At 36.4% G+C, this 20,000-nt stretch overlaps 1 protein-coding gene across 1 annotated transcript in view; it reads right to left on the reverse strand.

The window, feature by feature from the left end:
* Nucleotides 1-19,659, reverse strand: part of myo18b (myosin XVIIIB) — an 84,469-nt gene extending 64,810 nt beyond the window's left edge. The window contains 14 exon segments of the mRNA XM_062966572.1: nucleotides 1,069-1,159; nucleotides 2,651-2,809; nucleotides 3,915-4,059; nucleotides 4,166-4,229; nucleotides 6,205-6,305; nucleotides 6,389-6,531; nucleotides 8,127-8,325; nucleotides 8,452-8,628; nucleotides 8,736-8,848; nucleotides 10,258-10,318; nucleotides 10,431-11,918; nucleotides 15,555-15,710; nucleotides 17,405-17,545; nucleotides 19,549-19,659. Coding sequence (XP_062822642.1) covers nucleotides 1,069-1,159; nucleotides 2,651-2,809; nucleotides 3,915-4,059; nucleotides 4,166-4,229; nucleotides 6,205-6,305; nucleotides 6,389-6,531; nucleotides 8,127-8,325; nucleotides 8,452-8,628; nucleotides 8,736-8,848; nucleotides 10,258-10,318; nucleotides 10,431-11,918; nucleotides 15,555-15,710; nucleotides 17,405-17,443 — 2,936 coding nt within the window. The 5' untranslated portion in view covers nucleotides 17,444-17,545; nucleotides 19,549-19,659.
* Between the last annotated feature and the right edge of the window lie 341 nt (nucleotides 19,660-20,000).

The raw sequence follows: 20,000 nt of genomic DNA on the forward strand, positions 1-20,000 counted from the left end.
AAATGAGAAAATATTGGGGAAAATACTGAAAAAATTACTGGAAAATGGAAAAATATTGAAAAAAATTACTCAAAAATAGAAAAAAAGAAAAAAAATTCTGGAAAAAATGAAAATAAATTACTGGAAAAGAATTAGTGGAAAAAATGAAAAGCACTGGAAAAAAATTGGGGAAAAATGGGAAAAATTGAAAAAAAAATGAGAAGATATTGGGAAAAAATACTGAAAAAAATACTGGAAATGGAAAAAAAATTAAAAAAAATTAAAAAAAAAGTATTGGAAAGAATGGGAAAATAGTGGGGGAAATACTGAAAAAAATACTGGAAACGGAAAATAACACTGAAAAAATTGAAAAAAAATCATTGGAAAGAATGGGAAAATAGGGGGAAATACTGAAAAAAAATACTGGGGAAATGGAAAAAATATTGAAAAAAATGACAAAAATAGAAAAAAAGAAAAGAATTCTGGAAAAAATTGGAAATAAAGTACTAGAAAAGAAATTGTGGAAAAAATGAAAAACATTGGAAAAAATTTTTAAAAAATGGGAAAAATTGAAAAAAAATGGATAAATGGAAAGAATGGGAAAATATTTTTTAAAAGAATTGGAAAAAAATACTAGAAAAAAAGAAAAAATATTTTAAAGAAAAAAATTGGAAGAAAATTGAAAATAAATTACAGGACAAAATGTTGAAAAATACTGGAGAAAAATGGAAAAATACTAAAAAAAATTACTGAAAAAATGAAATTAGAAAAATACTGGAAATAATGGGGAAAAATATTCTGAGAAAATTTCCATTGGAAGAAGGCAATGCTTAGATGTCGCCACAAGAGGGCAGCATAGGAACAGAAAGGATTATATGAATATAAAATAATATATATTAATATATATATTAATATATATTAATATATAATAAAGTAATTATAATTTATATAAATGTCATATAATATATAATAATAAAATAATAAAAATAAAATAAAAAATTTAAAAAATCTAAGATTGAATACAAAGTAATGAATAATAAATAAATAAATAATATCTATCTACAATAACATATAATTATATTTATTTACCTATTGATTAAGGAGACAACGGCTGCAAACAATTCTTCATAGAGCCCGGCCGCCATTCCCTCCAGGCATTCCACGCCCGTCAATTTGGGACCTAGGCAAAAAAAAAATTAAAATATTAATATTTTATTAATATTAATTTGAACAAAATCTTGGAGAAAACTTGTGGAAAGATACAGAAAATTACGAGAAAGAAATACCACAAAAATCACTTGGATAAAATACTTCAAATAAAATAGTCAAAAATGGCAAAGAGACTGAAAATTGCTTGAGAAAAAAAATCCACAAAATTAATACTTGGATAAAAATACTTCAAATAAAATAGTCAAAAATATTTACTGGAAAAAAAAGAACAATATTGTAAAAAGTACTGGGAAAATAGGGAAAATATTGGAAAAAATACTGGAGAAAATGGGCAAAAATCCCTGACAAAATTGGGGAAAAAACCTGGCAAAATATTGAAAGAAAACCTGGAAAAATATTGAAAGAAAACCTGGAAAAATATTGAAAGAAAACCTGGAAAAATATTGAAAAAAAAACCCTGGAAAAATATTGAAAGAAAACCTGGAAAAATATTGAAAAAAAATCTGGAAAAATATTAAAAGAAAACCTGGAAAAATATTGGGAAAAAAACCTGGAAAAATGTTGAAAAATTATTGGAAAAATATAGAAAAAGTACTTGAAGTAATGACAGAATTTCCTTAAAAATGGGAATTTAAAATAAAAAAAATGAAAAATTACCAGAAATAATGGGGGAAATATTGAAAAAACAAAATATTGAAGAAACAAAATATTGGAAAAAATACTGAAAAAATAATAATACTGAAATAAAATATTGAAAAAATGTGGAAAGTATTATGAAAAAATATAGGAAAAAATATTGGAAAAAATTGAAAAAAAATTACCAGAAATAATAAGGGAAATATTGACACACCCCCCCCCCCCAAATAATGAAGAAAAAAATATTGCAAAAAATACTGAAAAATGTAAAAAATATTGGAACCAAATAATGAAAAAAATGTGGAAAGTATTATGATTTAAAAAAAAAATATTGGAAAAAATATTGGAAAAAATGTTGAAAAAAAATAGCAAAAATTTGAAAAATGTATCGGGAAAATATTGAAAAATACAAGGAAAAATAGTAAAAATATTGAAAAAATTACTGAAAAAAAGCTGAAAAAAACTGAAAAAAGTATTGAAAAAATACTGGAAAGAATAAAAAAGAGATTTTTAAAGGGGGAAAATAGTGGAAATAATACTGGAAAAAAGGGGGAAACTACTGAAAAACTTACTGGAAATAATGGGGGAAGTATTAAAAATATTGAAAAAAATACTGAAATATTTTTAAAATATTGTAAAAAAAATTAGTGAAAGGAATCAGAAAATAATGGGAAAAATATGGAAAAAATATTGAAAAAATGGAAAAAAAACAGAAAATATACTGGAAAATATGGAAAAAATGGAAAAATATGGAAAAAATATTGGAAAATAATGGGGAAAATATTGGAAAATAATGGGGAAAATATTGGAAAATAATGGGAAAAATATGGGGAAAATTAATAAAAATTACAGGAAAAATGCCTACCATTTGTGGGTTCTTCTTCCGTGACATTTCCGGTGGCCTGTTGTATGATGGAGCGGAGGTGATGCTTGAAGACGGCAGAGGAGAGTTCCTCGAACTCACAACCCAAAGCTTCGGCTGCCTCATTGGCCGCCTCCCACTTCTGGAACTGCTTCCTGCCGACTGAAAAAAAAGGTCAACCATAGATGAGACTGACCAATGGGATGGACCCATTGACCAATGCATTGACACAACACTCAATGGTTGAGTCCATTGGTCAACTGTTGATGGGACTGACCAACGGGATGGACTCATTGACCACAGCATTGACCTAACACTCAACGGTTGAGTCCATTGGTCAACTGTAGACGGGACTGACCAGCGGGATGGACCCATTGACCAATGCATTGACCCAACACCCAGTTATTGAGTCCATTGGTCAACTGTAGATGGGACAGACCAACGGGATGGACCCATTGACCAATGCATTGACCCAACACTCAATGGTTGAGTCCATTGGTCAACCATAGATGGGACTGACCAACAAGATGGACTTATTGACCAATGCATTGACCCAACACTCAATGGTTGAGTCCATTGGTCAACCATAGATGGGACTGACCAACAAGATGGACTTATTGACCAATGCATTGACCCAACACTCAATGGTTGAGTCCATTGGTCAACCATAGATGGGACTGACCAACAAGATGGACTTATTGACCAATGCATTGACCCAACACTCAATGGTCGAGTCCATTGGTCAACCATAGATGGGACTGACCAATAGGATGGACCTATTGACCAATGCATTGACCCAACACTCAATGGTCGAGTCCATTGGTCAACCATAGATGGGACTGACCAATAGGATGGACCTATTGACCAATGCATTGACCCAACACTCAACCGTTGTCTATTGGTCAACCATAGATGGGACTGACAGCCGTTGAGTGTTGGGTCAATGCATTGGTCAATAAGTCCATCCCGTTGGTCATTCCCATCTATGGTTGACCAATGGACTATTATATATAATAATAATAAAAATAACAGAATATGATAATGGAATAGAAATATAATATATTTCTATTCTATGTTGTTGTTGTAATCAATAATAATAATATAAATAATAACCATATAAATATATAATATAATATAACAAAATAATAGAAATATAATTTAATACAATATAAATATATAATAATAAAATAATAATAAAAATAATAACAGAATATAAATAAAATATACTATAATATTATATTATAATATAATATCTCAATGGGCTGACCTTTGGCAGCCCCGGCGGCCCCGAGGTGGACGATGGCGGCAAGGACCCTGCAGAGGGCGCCTTCCTCTTGGATCGAGATTCCCATCGTCCTGAAGGCCGATTGAAGGCCGGAGAAGGACATCTTGCCCGACTGCCTCTCCTCCGCCTGCGGTCCGTTAACGAAGGAAAGGGGACTCGTTAATTAATTAATTACTTAATTGGGGGAATGATTAGTATAATTAGTATAAGTGTATATGGATGATGGGACTCACAGTGGAAGGAGGACGGATTCCGAAGGAGTTGCTGTCCGTCACGTGGTGCAAGTGGAGGAGGGTCCTTTCGCGGGAAAAAGAGAAATAATTTAATAATATAATTGTTATAAATAATTGTAATTATTAATTATTATTATTAATAATAATTATATTATTAAATTGTATATTTATATTACAGAGATTAAAGCAGGGTGTAAAGATCATCATCACCAACACTATCATCATCATCATCATCACCATCACCACAATCACTACCACCATCATTATTGTCGTCATGGTCACCATCAACTTCACCACCATCACCACATCATCATCATCATCACCACCACCATAACCATCATCATCATCTCCACCACCACCACCATCATCAGCAGTATCATCTCCACCACCACCACCACCACATCATCATCATCATCACCACCACCATCAGCACTACTATCATCATCACCATCATCATCACCACCATCACCACCACCATCATCAGCAGTATCATCTCCACCACCATCACCACATCATCATCATCATCACCACCACCATCAGCACTACTATCATCATCACCATCATCATCATCATCACCACCACCATAACCATCATCACCATCACCATCACCACCACCATAACCATCATCTCCATCACCACCACCACCACCACCACCATCATCGGCATCATCTCCACCACCATCACCATATCATCATCACCACCACCACCACCAACACCACCATCATCACTACTTCCCATCACCATCACCATCACCACCATCACTACCACCATCATCATCATCTCCACCACCATCACCACATCATCATGATCATCACCATCACCATCATCATGACCACCACCACCACCACCATCAGCAGCAGTATCATCTCCACCACCACCACCATCATCATCATCACCACCACCACCATAACCATCATCACCATCACCACCACCACCACCACCACCATCATCGGCATCATCTCCACCACCATCACCACATCATCATCATCATCACCATCACCACCATCATTACCATCATCTCCATCACCACCACCACCACCATCATCGGCATCATCTCCACCACCATCACCACATCATCATCATCATCACCATCACCACCATCATTACCATCATCTCCATCACCACCACCACCACCATCATCGGCATCATCTCCACCACCATCACCACATCATCATCATCATCACCACCACCACCACCACCATCACTACTTCCCATCACCATCACCATCACCACCATCACTACCACCATCAGCATCATCTCCACCACCATCACCACATCATCATCATCATCACCATCACCACCACTATCATCATCACCATCACCATCACCATCATCTCCACCACCACCATTACCAACAACAACAATTTATTGATTAGCCAGTTGGCCTTATCAAGCACAGACAATACAAACATAAAATACACCACCATTATCACTACCATCATCACCACCACCATCAACACCATCACCATCACTATTGTCGTAATCGTCACCATCACCACCATCATCACCATTATCACCATCATCATCTCCACCACCATACCATCACCACTACTATCATCATCACCATCATCATCATCTCCACCACCACTATTAAAACTACCATAACCACCACCATCAACATCACCACCATCAACATCACCATCACCACCATCATCACCATTATCACCATCATCATCTCCACCACCATACCATCACCACTACTATCATCATCACCATCATCATCATCTCCACCACCACTATTAAAACTACCATAACCACCACCACCACCATCACCACCATCAACATCACCACCATCAACATCACCATCACCACCATCATCACCATTATCACCATCATCATCTCCACCACCATACCATCACCACTACTATCATCATCACCATCATCATCATCTCCACCACCACTATTAAAACTACCATAACCACCACCACCACCATCACCACCACCACCATCACCACCACCACCATCACCTTCACCATCACCACTATCATCACCATCATCATCATCATCATCATCATCATCATCATCATCATCAATTATACCTCTGGTCCAGGTCAAGTCCGGCCAACATCTGGGCAAAAACGTTGAAATTGCCCTCTCCGTCCGGTTGCTGTGCGACACGAATCCTCTCCAAAAGCATCGTCTGGAAAAGGAAAGGAAGGTCTTCCATGATTGGCCCTCTCTGGTGGTCAAGCGTCCAGTGGGAGAGGCGAATAAAGGCCTTACCTGAAGGTGGGCGGCCGTGATGCGTCCTGCGGCGTTGAAGTCCAGCGCCATGGCCATCGAGAAGCGGGTGGACACTCCATTGCGGCCATCGCTGACCGCCCCGAAGGCCTGGAGGATGGTGAACATGGCCTGGATCTTCTCCACTGAAACAAAAAACAAGTCAACCGTTGAGTGTTGGGTCAATGCATTGGTCAATGAGTCCATCCCGTTGGTCAGTCCCATCTAAGGTTGACCCATGGACTCAACCGTTGAGTGTTGGGTCAATGCATTGGTCAATGAGTCCATCCTCTTGGTCAGTCCCATCTATGGTTGACCCATGGACTCAACCGTTGAGTGTTGGGTCAATGCATTGGTCAATAGGTCCATCCCGTTGGTCAGTCCCATCTATGGTTGACCAATGAACTCAACTGTTGAGTGTTGGGTCAATGCATTGGTCAATAGGTCCATCTCATTGGTCAGTCTAATATACGATTGACCAATAGACACAGCCATTGAGTGTTAGGTCAATGCATTCATCAATAGGTCCATCCTATTGGTCAGTCCCATCTATGGTTGACCAATAGACTCAACCATTGAGTTGAGTTCATCCCGTTGGTGAATGGATCCATCTTGTTGGCCCATGGACCCAACCGTTGAGTGGTCGGTCAAGGCATTGGTCAGTCCCATCTATGGTTGACCAATGGACTCAACCATTGAGTGTTGGGTCAATGTATTGGTCAATAGGTCCATCCTGTTGGTCAGTCCCATCTATGGTTGACCAATGGACTCAATGGTTGAGTGTTGGGTCAATGTATTGGTTAATAGGTCTATCCCATTGGTCAGTTCCATCAACAGTTGACCAATGGACTCCACTGTTGACTGTTGGGTCTACTCATTGGTCAATGGCTCCACCCCATTGGTCAGTCCCATCTATGGTTGACCAAGGGTCAAATGCATTGGTCAATAGGTCCATGCCATTGGTCAGTCTAATTTTCAGTTGACCAATGGACTCAACTACTGAGTGTTGGGTCAATGCATTGGTCAATAGGTCCATGCCATTGGTCAGTCTAATTTTCGTTTGACCAATAGACACAATCAATAAATTGGTCTATGGATTTATCCCATTGGTCAGTCCCACCAGTGCTTGACCAGTGGATTCTACCTTTGGGCGTTGGGTCAATGCATTGGTCAATAGGTCCATCCCGTTGGTCAGTCCCATCTATGGTTGACCAATAGACTATACCATTGGGTGTTGAGTCAATGCATTGGCCAATATGTCCATCCTGTTGGTCACTCCCATCTATGGTTGACCAATAGACTCTAGCGTTGAGTGTTGGGTCAATGCATTGGTCAATAGGTCAATCTTGTTGGTCAGTCTTATCTACACTTGACCAATGGACTCTACCGTTGGGTGCTTTGTCAACGCATTGGTCAATACGTCCATCCCAATACTCAACCCCATCTATGGTTGACCAATGGACTCAACGGTTGAGTGTTGGGTCAATGTATTAGTCAATAGGTCTACCCCATTGGTCAGTCCTATCTATGGTTGACCAATGGACTCAACCGTTGAGTGTTGGGTCAATGCATTGGTCAATAAGTCCATTCCGTTGGTCAGTCCCATCTATGGTTGACGAATGGACTCAACCATTGAGTTGAGTTCATCCTGTTGGTGAATGGATCCATCCTGTTGGCCCATGGACTCAACCGTTGAGTGGTCGGTCAAGGCATTGGTCAATCCCCTTGGACCAAGACTGACCTGTGACCCGGTTGTCCACACTGCCTGCATTCTCCACCAGGTACTCAAGAACGTTCTGGCAACAGGTGGTCTTCCCCGACCCCGATCTCCCCAAAGGGATGATGGCCTGGTCCTGGCGTTGGGTCAGCATGGTCCAGTAGGCCTTCTGCGCCACAGAGAAGATGTGGGGAGACATCCCGTCCCGCTTCCCTTTGGAGGCCTGCCGGAGAAGAGGAAGCAAGAAGACGGCCATCTTGAGAAGGTCTTCAGATAGAAGTAGAGCTACCTATAGGTTGAATGCGAAGGCGGCCATCTTGAGAAGGAATGTAGAAGGAAACAGTGGTACCTTCTTGGAGTTGTTGGTTGTAGAAGACCACGGTTCGATGGCTATCAGATCTGGTCCGGAATAAGTGTAAACCAGCTGCGACCGGAAGCGGTGGACGAGGGTGTTGATGGCGCTCGACTCGTTAAGGCTAACGAGAGAGGCCAAGTCTTCGGCGTAGTCGAACCTCGAGGGGTTGGTCTGTAATATAATAATATAAATATTATAATAACAACAATAATTCATGGCAAGGGAGGGATCTCTGACGGGGACTACACATCCCATCATTCCGCTCTTACGAGACTCACCTTCTGGATTTGTTCCTCGTCAACTTCAAATACGGAACCGTCGGACTCGACTCGAACCCGGACCATCCCTGGAGGTAACTCGGGGGTCCCTACATCGGGTTTCAGTTCAGTTGCTGCCAAAGCAAAGGGAGAAAATTAATATAATCAATCAACCAATTGATTAATTGATTGATTGATTTTGATAAATTAATCGATTGATTTTTAATCAATTGATTATTTATTATTAATCAATCAATTAATTTATTATTAATCAATTAACTGATTTACCGTTATTCAGTTAATTTATCAATAAATTGATTAATTTATTAATCAATTGATTGATTTATTATTAATTGATCGATTCTTATTATTCATTGATTAATTTATTGTCAATCAATCAATTGATTCATTATTAATAAATTGATTAATTAATCAATCCATTGATTTAGTATTCATCAATTTGTTATTCATCAATTAATTTATTATCAATCAATTTACTATGATTCCGTGAATTTATCAATAAGTTGATTCATTTATTAATCAATTGATTCATTTATTATTAATCAATCAATTCTAATTATTCATTGATTGATTTATTGTCAATCAATCAATTGATTTATTATTAATAAATTGATTAATTAATCAATCCATTGATTTAGTATTCATCAATTTGTTATTCATCAATTAATTTATTATTAATCAATTTACTATGATTCCGTGAATTTATCAATAAGTTGATTCATTTATTAATCAATTGATTCATTTATTATTAATCAATCGATTCTAATTATTCATTGATTGATTTATTGTCAGTCAATCAATTAATTTATTATTAATAAATTGATTAATTAATCAATGATTGATTTATTATTAATCGATTAATTAATCAATGATTGATTTATTATTAATCGATTAATTAATTGACCACTTGATCAGTGCAGAGATAATTTGATCAATTGATTCACTGGTGGACAGAAAAATTGACCGACAGAGAAATTAATTAAGTGGTTATTTTGAATAATTCATTGATCCATTAACTGATTTGATTAATTGATTGATCGACGAGTTAATCAATCAACTGAGAAATAAAAAAAATTAGTCAATCCATTAATCAATTGAATCAATCAATCAATTGATGAATTATATAAAAACAATCAATTCATTTATCAGTTGATTAAATGGTCAACCAATTAGTCAACTGAATAAATCAATCCTTTGACTATTTAAGTCAATCAATTAATCAATTGAATTAATTTATCAATTGATTAAATAAAAATAATCAATTCATTTATCAGTTGATTAAATGGTCAACCGAATAATTAACTGAATAAATCAATCCGTTGACTATTTAAGTCAATCAATTAATCAATTGAATTAATTTATCAATTGATTAAATAAAAATAATCAATTCATTTATCAGTTGATTACATGGTCAACCGAATAATTAACTGAATAAATCAATTGATTTATTACTTGATTGATTAATGGGTCGATCATTTAGTTGATTGATTGATTGATTGTTCAATTAATTAATTAATCTTACCCAGGGTGAACCCATCTTTCTGGACCAACCAGACTTTCTCCGTTTCGTACCAGACGTCTTCCTAAAGAAGGAGAGAAAAAGGAGTAATTTGCATACCATTTGCATATCTTTTAGAGAGGCCATAAATAGGCATCCAATTAAAAAAAATAATTCGTTATACAAACCCAATTCACCTTTTCCGAAGAATCGGTGATTTCTCCGAGATCGACTTTGTTTTCCTCGCTTTCTCCCGTTTCGATCGATAATTTTTGCTCCCGTTTTTCTCCAATTTCCTTGATTTTCTTCTCGTTTTCTTCCGTTTCTTCTATCGCTTTCTCTCCCGTTTCTCCCGTTATTTTCTCCCGTTTTCCCCCAATTATTTCTCCCACTTTTTCCTTATTTTCTCCCAATTCTCCCCTCGTTTCCTCCTTACTTTTGATCACTTTTTTCGCCGTTTTCTCCTTGTTTTCTCCCATTTTTCTCTCCTTTTCTCCCGTCGTTTTCTCCTCATTTTCTCGTAGTTTTTCCCCAATTATTTCTCTCGTTTTCTCCTTGTTTTCTCCCATTTTCCCTGTTAGTTTCTCCTTGTTTTCTCCCATTTTTCCTGTAATTTTCTCCTTGTTTTCCACCATTTTCCCTGTTATTTTCTCCTTGTTTTCTCCCATTTTTCCTGTAATTTTCTCCTTGTTTTCTCCCATTTTTCCTGTAATTTTCTCCTTGTTTTCTCCCATTTTTCCTGTTATTATCTCCTTCTTTTCTCCCATTTTTCCTGTTATTATCTCCTTCTTTCCCCCCATTTTTCCTGTTATTTTCTCTTTATTTTCCCCCATTTTTCCTATTAGTTTCTCCTTGTTTTCTCCCACTTTTCCTCCCGTTTCTCCCGTCTTCTCCTCATTCTCCCGTAATTTTTTCCCAATTATTTCTCCGATTTTCTGCTTGTTTTCTCCAATTTTCTGCCCCATTTTTCCTGTTACAATTTCTTTATTTTCCCCTATTTTTCCTATTACTTTCTCCTTGTTTTCTCCGACTTTTTTCCCCGTTTCTCCCATTATTTTCTCCTCGTTTTCCCGTAGTTTCTTCCCAATTATTTCTCCCATTTTCTCTTTGTTTTCCCCCATTTTTCCTGTTATTTTTTCCTTGTTTTCTCCCATTTTCTTCCCGGTTTCTACCGCCATTTTCTCCTCATTTTCCCGCAGTTTTTTCCCAACGGTATCTCCCAGTTTCTCTTTGTTTTCTCCTATTTTCTTCCCCGTTTCTCCTGTCGTTTTCTCCTTATTCGCCCCTTTATTCGCCCTGAGGCCCGTCCGCCCGGCAACACCCTCATCCTTCGCCCTCGTCTTCACGTTCTCTTTTCCGAGGCTCTCCAAGCGTTGTTTGCTCCACGGCGTTGGGTGGTGGGTCTTCTTCCCTGCTTCCGGAACCTTCTCCAAATCCTTTTTCCCTCCTTCGGGTGAGAAGGACGTCCTGGGAAGTTGGGAGGGATCGGAAGGAGAGGTCGGCGACGCGATCCTCGAACCGGCTCCTCTCTTCCGCTCTGGGATTTCGGCCATCCCTTCGCCTTCGCCGTTCAACCAGCCCTGGACCAGCGACCCTTGACCTTTGCTGTTGGCCATCCCTTGCCCAGCTTCCAACAAGTTGGTGGTGTCCTTGATCACAGAGCCATCGTCCACCTTCCCTGGAGGCTGTGGAAGAAACCAATCACTGATCAATATGGGATGACCACTGAAAGTGAGGAGAGAGGGATGGATTGCATCACATTTCCTGAAACTCACTCGGGTCAATGCATTGGTCAATAGGTCCATCCCGTTGGTCAGTCCCATTACAGTTAACCCATGGGCTCAACCATTGTTTGTTGGGTCAATGCATTGGTCATTGGGTCCATCCCCATCCACAGTTGACCAATGGACTCAACCATTGAGTTTTGAGTCAATGCATTGGTCAATAGGTCCATCCCATTGGTCAGTCTAATTTATGATTGACCAATAGACACAACCGTTGAGTATTGGGTCAACACATTGGTCAATGGATCCATCCCATTGGTCAGTCCCATTTATGGTTGACCAATGGACTCAACCATTGAGTGTTGGGTGAATGTATCTGTCAATAGGTCCAGCCTGTTGATCATCCCATCTATGGTTGACCCATGGACTCAACCATTGAGTTTTGAGTCAATGCATGGGTCAATAGGACCATCCTGTTGGTCAGTCCCATCTACACTTGACCCATGGGCTCTACCATTGAGTGTTGAGTCAATGCATTGATCAATGGGTCCATCCCATTGGTCAGTCTAATTTATGATTGACCTATAGACACAACCATAGAGTGCTGGGTCAACACATTGGTCAATACTTCAATCCCATTGGTCAGTTCCATCTACAATTGGCCCATGGACTCAACTGTTTAGTGTTGGCTCAATGCATTGGCCAATAGGTTCATCCCATTGATCAGTCTAATTTATGATTGAACAATAGATGCAACCATTGTTAGGTCAATGCATTGGTCAATGGGTCCATCCCATTAGTCATTATAATTTATGGTAGACTAATAGACACAACCATTTATTGTTTGATCAATGCATTGGTCAATAGGTCCATCCCGTTGGTCAGTCCCATCTATGGTTGACCAATGAACTCAACTGTTGAGTGTTGGGTCAATGCATTGGTCAACGGGTCCATCCCATTGGTCAGTCCCATCTATGGTTGACCAACAGACTCTTCCATTGAGTGTTGGGTCAATGTATTGGTCAACGGGTCCATCCCATTGGTCAGTCCCATCTATGGTTGACCAACAGACTCTTCCATTGAGTGTTGAGTCAATGCATTGGTCAATAAGTCCATCCCGTTGGTCAGTCTCATCTATGGTTGACCAACAGACTCTTCCATTGAGTGTTGAGTCAATGCATTGGTCAATAAGTCCATCCCGTTGGTCAGTCCCATCTATGGTTGACCAACAGACTCTTCCATTGAGTGTTGGGTCAATGTATTGGTCAACGGGTCCATCCTGTTGGTCAGTCCCATCTATGGTTGACCCGTGGACTCTTCCATTGAGTGTTGGGTCAATGCATTGGTCAACGGGTCCATCCCGTTGGTCAGTCCCATCTATGGTTGACCAACAGACTCTTCCATTGAGTGTTGGGTCAATGCATTGGTCAACGGGTCCATCCCATTGGTCAGTCCCATCTATGGTTGACCAACAGACTCTTCCATTGAGTGTTGGGTCAATGCATTGGTCAACGGGTCCATCCCATTGGTCAGTCCCATCTATGGTTGACCAACAGACTCTTCCATTGAGTGTTGGGTCAATGCATTGGTCAACGGGTCCATCCCATTGGTCAGTCCCATCTATGGTTGACCAACAGACTCTTCCATTGAGTGTTGGGTCAATGCATTGGTCAACGGGTCCATCCCATTGGTCAGTCCCATCTATGGTTGACCAACAGACTCTTCCATTGAGTGTTGGGTCAATGCATTGGTCAACGGGTCCATCCCATTGGTCAGTCCCATCTATGGTTGACCAACAGACTCTTCCATTGAGTGTTGGGTCAATGCATTGGTCAACGGGTCCATCCCATTGGTCAGTCCCATCTATGGTTGACCAACAGACTCTTCCATTGAGTGTTGGGTCAATGCATTGGTCAACGGGTCCATCCCATTGGTCAGTCCCATCTATGGTTGACCAACAGACTCTTCCATTGAGTGTTGGGTCAATGCATTGGTCAACGGGTCCATCCCATTGGTCAGTCCCATCTATGGTTGACTAACAGACTCTTCCATTGAGTGTTGGGTCAATGCATTGGTCAACGGGTCCATCCCATTGGTCAGTCCCATCTATGGTTGACCAACAGACTCTTCCATTGAGTGTTGGGTCAATGTATTGGTCAACGGGTCCATCCTGTTGGTCAGTCCCATCTATGGTTGACCCGTGGACTCTTCCATTGAGTGTTGGGTCAATGCATTGGTCAACGGGTCCATCCCATTGGTCAGTCCCATCTATGGTTGACCAACAGACTCTTCCATTGAGTGTTGGGTCAATGTATTGGTCAACGGGTCCATCCCATTGGTCAGTCCCATCTATGGTTGACCAACAGACTCTTCCATTGAGTGTTGGGTCAATGTATTGGTCAACGGGTCCATCCTGTTGGTCAGTCCCATCTATGGTTGACCCGTGGACTCTTCCATTGAGTGTTGGGTCAATGCATTGGTCAACGGGTCCATCCCATTGGTCAGTCCCATCTATGGTTGACCAACAGACTCTTCCATTGAGTGTTGGGTCAATGCATTGGTCAACGGGTCCATCCCATTGGTCAGTCCCATCTATGGTTGACCAACAGACTCTTCCATTGAGTGTTGGGTCAATGCATTGGTCAACGGGTCCATCCCGTTGGTCAGTCCCATCTATGGTTGACCAACAGACTCTTCCATTGAGTGTTGGGTCAATGCATTGGTCAACGGGTCCATCCCATTGGTCAGTCCCATCTATGGTTGACCAACAGACTCTTCCATTGAGTGTTGGGTCAATGCATTGGTCAACGGGTCCATCCCATTGGTCAGTCCCATCTATGGTTGACCAACAGACTCTTCCATTGAGTGTTGGGTCAATGCATTGGTCAACGGGTCCATCCCATTGGTCAGTCCCATCTATGGTTGACCAACAGACTCTTCCATTGAGTGTTGGGTCAATGCATTGGTCAACGGGTCCATCCCATTGGTCAGTCCCATCTATGGTTGACCAACAGACTCTTCCATTGAGTGTTGGGTCAATGTATTGGTCAACGGGTCCATCCCATTGGTCAGTCCCATCTATGGTTGACCAACAGACTCTTCCATTGAGTGTTGAGTCAATGCATTGGTCAATAAGTCCATCCCGTTGGTCAGTCCCATCTATGGTTGACCAACAGACTCTTCCATTGAGTGTGGGGTCAATGTATTGGTCAATAGGTCCATCCTGTTGGTCAGTCCCATCTATGGTTGACCAACAGACTCTTCCATTGAGTGTTGGGTCAATGTATTGGTCAATAGGTCCATCCTGTTGGTCAGTCCCATCTATGGTTGACCAACAGACTCTTCCATTGAGTGTTGGGTCAATGTATTGGTCAACGGGTCCATCCCGTTGGTCAGTCCCATCTATGGTTGACCCGTGGACTCTTCCATTGAGTGTTGGGTCAATGCATTGGTCAATGGGTCCATCCCATTGGTCAGTCCCATCTATGGTTGACCAACAGACTCTTCCATTGAGTGTTGGGTCAATGCATTGATCAATGGGTCCATCCCGTTGGTCAGTCCCATCTACTAGATAGATGAGTGGACACATAGACTTACATCTTCTTTAGAATTCAGTGGGATTTTCTCCTTGAGCTTCGCTTCTTTGGACTCTTTCTCTGTCTCACGAACGAGTTGCTTAATGAAACCGCCGGGAATCACTGAGAAAATGGGAGGCGGAGAAGTCGGCGGCGGGCTCCGGTCTTCTTCCTTGATCTAATTAGCAAAATACGCAAATTTATTCATTATATGCAAATCTATCCATCCTGTGCAGATTTCTCAAACACATGCCAATATATTGGCCGCATGGAAATTTATTCATCATATACAAATCTATTCATCATGTGCAGATTTTTAAATCACGTACAAATATATTGGCTGCACGCAAATTTATTCATCATATGCAAATCTATCGATGATATTCATATTTCTCAAACACATGCACATTTATTGATCACATGCAAATTTATTCAGCATATGCAAATCTATCGATGATAGTCATATTTCTCAAACACATGCAAATTTATTGATCGCATGCAAATTTATTCATCATATGCAAATATATCAATGATATGCATATTTATCAAACACATGCAAATTTATTGATCGCATGCAAATTTATTTATCATATGCAAATCTATCAATAATATGCATATTTCTCAAACACATGCAAATTTATTGATCGCATGCAAATTTATTCATCATATGCAAATCTATCGATGATATGCATATTTCTCAAACACATGCAAATTTATTGATCGCATGCAAATTTATTCATCATATGCAAATCTATCGATGATATGCATATTTCTCAAACACATGCGAATTTATTGATCGCATGCAAATTTATTCATCATATGCAAATCTATCGATGATATGCATATTTCTCAAACACATGCAAATTTATTGATCGCATGCAAATTTATTCATCATATGCAAATCTAACTCCATATGATGGATTTCTGAAACACATGCAAATATATTGGCCACATGCAAATGTATTGATTGCATGCAAATTTTTCATCATATGCAAATCTATTCATCATGTGCAGATTTTTAAAATCACGTACAAATATATTGGCTGCATGCAAATTTATTCATCATATGCAAATCTATTTACAAATTTTATTGCACATTTGCAAAAAAATGTAAACATTGAAAATTAATTAAGTTTTTGCAAATTTGTATTGCAAATGAGAAAACTTAAATAAAAGAGCAAACTTTGAATTTAGTGTCATTTAAATTTTCAGCAAAAAATATTGCAAAGATTGCAAATTTTGTATCACGGATTTGCAAAAAATCGCAAACGTTATTGTACATTAAATAAAATTTTAATTTTTCGGCAAAATTTGCAAATTGTATCTCAAATTACAATGCTTCCCAAAAATATTATATAAATAAATAAATAAATAAATAAATAAAAGAACAAACTTTAAATAAAATTTTAAATTTTTGGTAAAATTTGCAAATTGTATCTCAAATTACAATGCTTCCCAAAAATATTATATAAATAAATAAATAAATAAATAAATAGAAGAACAAACTTTAAATAAAATTTTAAATTTTTTGTCAAAATTTGCAAATTGTATCTCACATATGCAAAAAAAAAAAAAAATTTCAAATTTGCAAATCCGTGTCGCAAATTAGCAAATCGCACGACGCCCGTCCAAAATTAAATAAATAATGATAATAAATAGCTAAAATAGAAATTATTAAATATAGAAATAATTAAATATAGAAATAGAAATAATTAAAAAAGTATTAGCAAATTCGTATCGCAAATTAGCAAACTTTGCAAATCGCACGACGCCCGTCCAAAATTAAATAAATAAGTATAATAAATAGATAAAATAGAAATAATTAAAAATAAAAAAAAATTAATTTAATTTAATTTAATTTTCGGCACTTTCCTTTTGCTCCCAGAGAGCCAAACGTGACGAAATGGCCATGCTGTTGTGTTGTTTGTGGAGGTGAAAATCGTGAAAAAATAAATAGTGAAAAAAAATTGTGAAAAAATAAATAGTGAAAAAAAAATTGTGAAAAAATCAGTGCTTCACGGATCAGGACCAGAAAGAGAGAAGGTTTCAGAGAAGGAAGAGAAAGAGAGAGAAAATTAATCAAAAAATGTCAAATGAAGTCAAATAATATAAATGAAGTCAAATAATATAAATAATATGTCAAAACAATACAATAAATTGGTAAATACATATTAATAAATAATATAAATAATATGTCAAAACAATAAATTGGTAAATACATATTAATAAATAATATAAATAATATGTCAAAACAATAAATTGGTAAATACATATTAATAAATAATATAAATAATATGTCAAAACAATAAATTGGTAAATACATATTAATAAATAATATAAATAATATGTCAAAACAATAAATTGGTAAATACATATTAATAAATAATATAAATAATATGTCAAAACAATAAATTGGTAAATACATATTAATAAATAATATAAATAATATGTCAAAACAATAAATTGGTAAATACATATTAATAAATAATATAAATAATATGTCAAAACAATAAATTGGTAAATACATATTAATAAGTAATAAATAAAATTAAGTAAAATACTAAGTGAAGTTCAATTATATAAATAATATAAGTCAAAATACGAAATAAATAAATTTAGTAAAATAATACCATTTAAGTAAGACAAACAATAGCAATCTAATCTAAATAAATATTATTAATCTATATTAAATAAAATTGAGCAAAACACTAAAGACAAATGAAGTCAAATAATATAAATAAGTCAAAAAAAATAAAATTAAGTAAAATACTAAATGAAGTTCAATTATATAAATAATATAAGTCAAAATACTAAATAAATAAATTTAGTAAAATAATACCATTTAAGTAAGACAAACAACAAGAGCAATCTAATCTAAATAAATATTATTAATCTATATTAAATAAAATTGAGCAAAACACTAAAGACAAATGAAGTCAAATAATACGAATAATTTAAGTAAAATAATAATAATAAATTAAATAAAGTAGAATAATACTTTAAAAAAAACAGTAGTAAAATAATACCAACTAAACAACAACAATCTAATCTAAATCTATAAATAAATAACGACAAATAATAAATAAATGAAGTCAAATAGTACGAATAATTTAAGTAAAATAATAATAATAATAATAATAAATTAAATAACGTGAAATAATACTTTAAAAAACAGTAGTAAAATAATACCAACCAAACAACAACAATCTAATCTAAATCTATAAATAAATAACGACAAATAATAAATAAATGAAGTCAAATAATACGAATAATTTAAAATAATATTAATAAATTAAATAATGTGAAATAATACTTTAAAAAACCAGTAAAATAATACCAACCAAATAACAACAATCTGATCTAAATCTATAAATAAATAACAACAAATAATAAATAAATGAAGTCAAATAATACGAATAATTTAAGTAAAATAATAATAATAAATTAAATAACGTGAAAAAATACTTTAAAAAACTAGTAAAATAATACCAACCAAACAACAACAATCTGATCTAAATCTATAAATAAATAACGACAAATAATAAATAAATGAAGTCAAATAATACGAATAATTTAAGTAAAATAATAATAATAAATTAAATAACGTGAAATAATACTTTAAAAAACTAGTAAAATAATACCAACCAAACAACAACAATCTGATCTAAATCTATAAATAAATAACGACAAATAATAAATAAATGAAGTCAAATAGTACGAATAATTTAAGTAAAATAATAATAATAAATTAAATAACGTGAAATAATACTTTAAAAAACTAGTAAAATAATACCAACCAAACAACAACAATCTAATCTAAACCTATAAATAAATAACAAAGAATAATAAATAAATCTATAAACCAATGACAACAAATAAACAATAATTGACCCGAGCTCGAAAACGTGGCCATGAATGGCGTTCCCGAGCGTCCTATAAATAGCCTCCGAAACCCAAAAATAATCGTAATAATTCATTAATTAATTCCCCCGTTAATTAATTAATTCGTTCGGTACCTTAATATCTTCCAATAAATAATAATAATAATAATAACGGGAGAAGAAGACCCTCCGAAGAAAGAAAAGAAGGAAAGGAAAGGAAGGAACGAAACAGCCGCTGAAAAGGAGAGAGAGAGGTTGATGACATCACAAGGCTAAAAATAGACCCGGGATGATTGACAGGCACAGGGAGACGGGCAGGGGTCACCGGGGTCAAGGGGGGGCGGGGGAAGGGACTCCCGGCCGCTCCCGAGGGAATGATTGGCAGGCAATATATACGGTCTGAATGTATATATTTATGTATATGTATATGTATAGAATGTATTATATATATTAATGTATATGTATATTATATATATCATATATATTAATACACACACATATATATTATATTATAATATTCATATATTAATATTATAATATATTATATATATATTAATATATATATAATTAATATATTTTATATAATA

This window comes from Anolis carolinensis, unplaced genomic scaffold (genome assembly GCF_035594765.1).
Source record: "Anolis carolinensis isolate JA03-04 unplaced genomic scaffold, rAnoCar3.1.pri scaffold_24, whole genome shotgun sequence".
Classification (NCBI taxonomy): Eukaryota; Metazoa; Chordata; class Lepidosauria; order Squamata; family Dactyloidae; genus Anolis; species Anolis carolinensis.